The sequence below is a fragment of the Aplysia californica genome, unplaced genomic scaffold (genome assembly GCF_000002075.1).
Source record: "Aplysia californica isolate F4 #8 unplaced genomic scaffold, AplCal3.0 scaffold00521, whole genome shotgun sequence".
NCBI classification, from domain to species: Eukaryota; Metazoa; Mollusca; class Gastropoda; order Aplysiida; family Aplysiidae; genus Aplysia; species Aplysia californica.
The window spans coordinates 341,646-349,345 of NW_004797791.1; the positions used below are offsets into that span (position 1 = coordinate 341,646).

General features: G+C 40.0%; 1 protein-coding gene across 1 annotated transcript in view; it reads left to right on the top strand.

Moving 5' to 3' along the window:
• Positions 1-275: 275 nt before the first annotated feature.
• Positions 276-7,700, top strand: part of LOC101862674 (tripeptidyl-peptidase 2) — a gene marked incomplete in the record, with an annotated part of 68,264 nt that continues 60,839 nt past the window's right edge. Inside the window, 6 exon segments of the mRNA XM_035971853.1 lie at positions 276-494; positions 3,191-3,319; positions 4,128-4,331; positions 5,412-5,536; positions 6,616-6,713; positions 7,129-7,194. Coding sequence (XP_035827746.1) covers positions 336-494; positions 3,191-3,319; positions 4,128-4,331; positions 5,412-5,536; positions 6,616-6,713; positions 7,129-7,194 — 781 coding nt within the window.

The window sequence follows — 7,700 nt, forward strand, 5'->3', positions numbered from 1 at the left end:
GGTGAAACTTACCCATTATCTGATCATGACCGAGTCTTTGGGTGACAAGAGCTGTTTTGTTAAGCATCCTTTCTATCGTCTCGAGGGGATCCCTCGTATGCTTTATCACACGTAGCGACATCGTAAGTCCTTTTTGTCTTCCAATTGTCAAATAAATCCACAGAGAGTCACACTTGGTTTGTGCGCGCTCAAGGCGAACCTCCACGGAAGACGAGCCACTTTTTGCTCTGCTGAATTCAACTACCCACGCCCCCGGAAGTTTACGGTTGCTTAGCTTCGAAGCTCTCAAATCTCGCAGTGACACGAGACTGTCGAGAGACGCAAACTCATCCAAGATGGCGAGCTCTATAGTACCCTTTCCTGTGGAAGGGATTTTGCCCAAGAAAGAGACCGGTGCAGTGTCATTTTTAACCAAGTTTCCAGAATATGATGGCAGAGGGGTAGTGATTGCTGTCCTTGACACGGGAGTCGACCCAGCTGCATCAGGATTGCAGGTATTTATTCTCCAAATTGTGTCAAAATATTACCTATTTTCGATAACTGCTACCCAAGGGTTTTTCGGTGTTTACTTTCTGTTAGATAATAATGGATGCGTTATACTGCTGCCATACTGTGACGTTTCTGCTGGTTTTCTCATGAACATTCATCGCCGTTCTCCTGTTAATTCATGCCATCTACAGAGGAGCTCCGATTGTCCGTAGGTTAACTACATTTTCAGCAAGATTTTCTCTAAATTTTGTCGACGTTGTTGTTATTATTGTTGTGCAGATTGTGAGTGAATTTTTCCAAGTTCTTGAATAAATGCCCTGCGGCTGTGACGCCGACTGTTTTTCCAGTATGAGAGTGGGAAGCCATTTTTGTTCACACATAATCTTTAAATGTGTCATTGTAGTTCCCCCCCCCCCCTAGATCTAGGATTGGGGGAGGATTGGAATTAGAGGTTAGAAGTGGGGTTGAGCTAGCTGGAGATTGGAATTGGAAGGAAACTGGAGAAAATTGGGTCTAGATCTAGACTCTAGATCTAGACTCTAGATTTAGATCTAAAAAAAGGGAAAGTGTGAGAGTAGATCTAGATCTAGATCTAGGCCTACTTCCACATATTCTTACCCCAGTTTTTCGTTTCGGCCATTTTTTAAAAACAAAGTGGCTATGCGCCTGGCTCCTGTACGCATAGTCTTGTGGCTATAGATGCGCACGGCCCTCCCCACGCATAGAGTATCGAGGTTATGTGTACGGCCCTCCACTTCACTTAATAAGCTAGGCTTTGTAGGCGGCACATAAACTATCAAACCAGACACTACAAGTGGACAAACTTCCCTGGAAGCGCACAGACCCTAAAGGGCTTAAAAGGGCGTGAGCTGGGCTACCCGGGAAGCGCGCAGTCCTTATATATAGGGATGACCTACTTCGATTGGGAAGCGTGCAGCTATAAAGGACATAGATCTAGACGCTGACCCTTTTCTATGGAAAATTTCAGCATTCCTTATTGATAAGGAAAATGGCGTATTAAATTACAAGTCAAAGTTATAAATAGTGACCAATGACTTTGCAATTTATCTTGGCCTCTTAGAACGTCTCTTGGCCAAATATCGTACATAAGAAAATAGTTCACTCAGCCAAAAAGGTGTCAGTGTCAGCGGAAGCCCGCACATTGGTTCAGATGACGCTGCAGTCTTTGTTTTGAAGCTCTCTTTCGTTTCACCGCAAGAAGAATAGGAATAGCACAGTTTGTTAGTTTCACTTTCATTATATATATATATATTTTCACACAAGTAGGGTAACTCTAATCGCAAAGTTCGCACTTTTTTCGAAGAGGGGGCCGCCGAATATTGAGGACACTTTTGTAATTGACTCCATTATAGAGGAGTAAACTATCTTGTTATACGAGTATACATGATCTTTGTCTTTGCCAAGATGTCAATCGATAAAGTGACGCAGTCCAGCTGAGCGATTATCAAGGCCGTGAGCATGCTTCTATCTAAATCTAAGGGCCGTACGTATGTAGGGAGGGCCGTTCGCATAGCCACAGGCTTTTTTAAAATTTAGGTTTTGAGAGTCTCAGAAATTATAGAATGTTGGGATTCAACACTTATCATCTGATATAGATCTAGAATCTAGATCTAACTCACAAAATAAAAGGCCGGTTCTATTTCTCCGAACACTCTGGGAAACAAAATTTGAAATCTATTTCTTCTAACGGTTTACGTTCTTGAGATTTGTTGGTTGTTTACAAATGGAGTAGTACGCTTGTGTGTGTGTGTGTAAAGTGTGAATGGGTGGGGGTGTTACGGTAAAGCAGATTAAAAACTAACAAATGTGCTTTTGAATATCTGAACGGGAGACGGGTCTGTGAGTAAAATAATAACCTATTAGACTGAATTGTACAGAATTGACATAAATTTTCACTTTCACTCCATATTCGGAAATGAGATGCACTGCTTTTGAGGGCTAAACCACAATATTTGTGGCTAATAGGGCTGTTAAAAACGTTGCAAACCAATTGTTTCAAGAAAAGCTGTTAAATTTTACATCCTCTCCTGCACACAGATGCTGTGTATTGAGGGTCAAATTGCAATAATTTTAGCAGCAGGACACTATGGCCGCTACAAATGTCGCAAATCAATCATTTTCTAGAAATTTTCAAACTTATGTATAAATCTTGAGTATGAGATGGGAGGGAAAGTAGATTTTGGTTTTGGGTTTATTGAATCACAAATGCTAAAGCATATTATTGTGAACGTTGTGATTTGACTGAACTCTTGTAAATGGGAAGAGTTCAGCCATCTCTCTTTTTAATGAAATGAACAATAGAATGATGTATTTCAGAAATTTGTAGGAAATTGATCTTACACTATGGGTAAATTTCTCGTTTGCATCTGACTATAACTATAAGGTCTTTGAAGGTGAAAAAAGAATGGAGATCGAGGTGTATATCATCTAGGCGTTGGCATCTGGTTGATTTTGGTCTCTGGGCGGGAAGAACTTTTGGAGTTCAAAAGAGCTTGACAATTTAATTGTTTAAGATTCTGTTGAATGTAGGCAAGTCCCAATATTTTTCACGAGCGGATTGTTTATCAATTCAAAATGATATGCCATGAGATATTTTGTCAGCTGTTTTCATCTACAAACCCAAGTCCATCTGGATAAAGCTTGTCTCAATTCTCTTCCATGTGCTATCTCTTTTCTTCAGGTGACAACTGACGGCAAACCTAAAGTGATAGACCTCGTGGACTGCACAGGATCTGGAGATGTCGATACTTCTGTGGTGGTGTCTGCCACGGAAGGTTTTATCACTGGTCTCTCAGGAAGAAAACTCAAGGTAATACAATACAGTATAAATGTTTGGGTTTGTTTTTGTTTTTTCCCTTTTGACGTCGTTTCTCCATAGCCATGCTAGATTGCTGATTTCTTTTAAAATATCTCATCATTTTGTTTGTTTATTCATAAAAACAAATGCGAATGTTTTGAATCTATTTATCTACTGTGTTGAACAAGATTTTGAAAGTTTGTGGGGATGTTTCACAACAGTTAAAGAATAGTTTTGAAATAATGTTTTTTAAGTCGATGTGGTCCTATAATGAGCCCCCCCCCCCCCCCCCCCCCCTTCCGGGGTGGGCATTTTCAGGGGGTCTGAAAAGTTGAAGATTTACTTTTCATGGCCACTTCTGGTTGAAATAGATATGTGTTTGCTAATACTGCAATGTAACAGCGTAAGGGTAAAAGTGGAAAAAAAAATTTGCAGAAATGTTTGTGTGTCCTACTCTCATTGTATTTTTTTTTTGGTAACAAGTGTATGATATGAATTTTTTGTAGAATGGTCGTTTGAATCACTCGAATTCAGTGCTTTTTTGGGGGGCTCGTTCCTGAACCGGGTTGGTTGCAAAACATTGTTGTCCTGTCCTGGTTTTATTTTAACTGAAGTGCCACATATCATGTGGGGGTCTTTTTTTTTTGTCTTTAAAAGTAGATGATAGTGCTTTCATTAAACGATACTGAACTATCACAGTTTCACTTTGTGTACTTTTTTGGGATGGCTCAATTTCGCTTTTTTAAGAAGCTGTTTAAAAAGAAATTGTTGGGTTCTTTTCTTTGCCATTGTTATAAATTATCTCCTTGAACTTCCACAGATCCCTGAGTCATGGGCGGTGCCAGATGGGAAATTCCACATCGGCATCAAAATGGCCTACGATCTCTTTCCCAAAGCTCTGCGAGATCGAGTCACCACGGAAACAAGAGACCGCTCCTGGCTTCCACAGCACCGACAAGTCGTGAACGACGCCTTGCGGGAACTGGAGAAGTTTGACAAAGAACACCCGACCTGTACAACACCTGTGAGTTCAGAGATCTTGAGCTACTTCATTGTTCTGTGTTGGTGTCTGTAACGTTGTGTATTTATGAATGTATTGTATATTATGAGTATGGATTTATGTCTGTATACTGTATATATTTATAATTATGTAGGTAAGTAAGTATGCCTTTGTAAACCAAATTGCCCTTCTGGAATCAATAAAAATGTATTTTATTTTATTTATTTATTGTTACTTTAAAGATAGTTTTTAGTTTTTTTGAAGCCCGTTACTTGATCATTAATTATGAGAGAGTAGGTTGCTATAAGAACCTGCAACAGCAATCAACCTCACACAGCCAATGTCTAAGCTGAGATGGTGTATTCAAAGTGACTGCCAGGCCCTGGGAATGTCTTGGGGAATTTCACTAAGATGCTGAAACCCTGGAATTTCAGTAAATCAACATATTGGCCCTACAAAAGATCCATTTTTATTCCCAATAAGTTCTCCAATATTTGAAAAACCAAATTTCGTAAGGTCTGCAAGTTCATATTTTGCTGATTACGTTTGTGGTATTCATTCGGCTTTCGTCCACCCTCCATCCAAGAGTGTATTTTGAGCAAACAAGCAGCTATGTTGGAGATGCATGTGAGATATCGAAGCCCTGAAAAATGAATACCCACCCCTGGACAATTGTGGAGTTTGTTTGGCCAGTCACCCTGGTGTATTAGAATGGACTGGCCGGTGGAGGAAGTTATTGTGAAGTCTTATGTTACTGTTTAAATCAAGTCCTTTTTTCGAGAGAGGTACCCTAGTGTGAGGGAAGACTTTACCATTTTCCGAACCTCGTGCTTCTGACCATGACTGAAGAGTGGACGAACAATCTTGAGATTCTCAGCCGGGCCCTGATGAAGGGCTGTACCATGTTTTGTTTTTTTGACCACCGGATCGGAAAAACCGAGGCATTGTTGGAAGGTGTATGTACAACTTAAAATAGGTACAGAATATAATCATTCAGCAAAGAGAAGAGAGGAAGGCTATGTTTTACTTTAACATTTTTACTGAGGTTTTCGTATAGATTTTCACGATGTTTTCCTCTCTCTCTCTTTTTTTTTTCTGTAATAGGAGGACAAAGCCACTCGTGAAGACCTGCAAGCGAGAGTTGACCTCCTGAACTCTTTAGACAAGAAGTGCCCAGAACTTGGACCCGTCTACGACTGTGTTGTTTTCAACGATGGGGAGAAATGGAAGTAAGTTTTTTTATTAAAGCCAATACAGAAAATTAGATCTTATACTGTGCGATGATCATCTAATTTTACCTATGAAAGAATTTTGTTGCTGTTGCAAGAAAAATGAGAGAGCCCCTTGTTTTTTATTTAATTTTTTTTAGGGGAAGGGGGTGTTGGGGGTTGTTTCTTATTCAAAACGGACTAAAGCAGGAACTAATTGACGGCCAAGTGTAAGACTTTTTTAGTAGAGGTTTTACAACGGTGGCAACTGCATAAGATCATATGAGCGCCAAGGGGTGGTGTCAACAGAGAAGTCCTTACAGGGAATCGGGCTTACTCTGCTCACCTCTCTAGCTTCAACAGCTCAAAGTCTGTTTCGACTATCAAGGCACCCCGGAAATAGCGGGTCACAAGAGTGTGTCAGACATACAAAAGAAGTAGAGGAAATGACAATAGTAAGGATTAGGAACTTAGGATTGCAGTTCTGGCAGTTATGAGCATGACATTGATGAATCAGCCCATTTACAATTCTACTGTGCATAAGAACTTATGAGTATCCCCCCTTTGGGAATGGCCTAAAGACTCCTTAGTCAGTAGCACCGCCCGGAGGGTTTTGTGTAAGACTTTGCTTTGAAAAGTGACATATAGTGGTGTCTCACACTGAGCCGTCTGTGGCATCAAAAGTCTAGTTGTTAGGCTACCAGGCTCGTAATCGTGAAATTGCTGGTTCAGGGGGTTCGAGTCTCAGCTCGGTCCGATGTTTTGTCCTTGGGATAGGCACTTTACACGAATTTCTCACTTGGCTCAGTCCCCTTTCGGAGATGGACGTTAAACTCTTAAATGACCTAATAGTTCATTGGGGTGTCATACCTATACCATTTCATCATTTTCATGCAGCAGTTGAAATAGATTTGCTACTTTTTTAGCAGCAGTAATGATATGTATTAAGTGGTACACATTTTTTCCCCTTTTAATTTTCACTTATCAAATTGCTGAAACATGTTTTGACAATTGCTTCGGGAGTTTTCCCGAAATCAGATTTTTTTTGAGAGCTTTAAGCCAAGGTCTCTTGAGTTTTTGAGAATATAATTCATCCCCAGGGCGTGCGTTGACACTTCTCTGAAAGGGGACCTGGACAGCTGTTTGACCATGGGTGCATACAGAGAGTCGCAAGAGTACGGACAATTGAGTCAAATAGGTAAGCTTGACTATGAAATCCAACAGCATTGCACGAAATGATAATCTTGTTTTTTTTAATAGACGGCTAGTTTATAAAGCTTATTGGTGCTTTTTGGGGAAATTGTTCATGTGAAGAGGGGAATGCTCTTAGCTTATATATTGGTGCTTTTGTTGTTTACATGTTCATATATTATCTTTGCAATTGGATACGTAGTCTTGAATATAAACTGTCTGCTTTTATTTAAGTACTCAGCTGTTTCTTTGTACTGTTACAACTAGTTTTTCTCTAACATTGAAACATTTATTTCTATTGTCTTTTAAAATTGAAAATGAAGACATTCTCTGACACAAAGCTTTTTTTTTCTTCTTTATCTTTGTATTGTATCGATTTATTCAACATTTGGCTTGTTGTTTTGTCTTTTTTTTTGCTTCAGACATGATGACTTACTCTGTGAACATTTACGACGATGGCAACGTACTGGAAATAGTCACCAACGCAGGTAAGAACCATACTTTACTTACTTTTACTTTTTATACTCTGCTGCCATTAAGCGTCGAGGGGAGATACAGTTTTTATATGGTAGGCCAGCTCCGCAGATCTTTCCAATTGGGATGTTTGATTTCTTAGAGTTTCCTTGACTCCCTCAATCTACTTTTGTGTGGCCTTCCTCTTCCTTTTTAGCCTGAGTGCTTGGTGTTGTAGGCTCTCGAGGGTGGCTGGTTAGGTGACATACATAACAGGTGGCCAAACCATTTTATTCTCTGGTAAGAACCTTGGTGCAGATAAAGTCCCATGTGTTTCTGTTTGGGTGAGACACAGTGTTTAATGTGATTACTTTATCAGTTCAGCAATTTAGACAAAGAGAGCGTGTGATGCGTCATGCTGTCGGAGCTGGTGAAAATTTTGGAAAAAAAAAAACACACCAAAAAAAATTATTATCCTGTGGGTGGTTAGCAGGTGCTCTGGTGTGGTTTGCTCCTTCTTTCCTGTCGAACGTCTAATGTG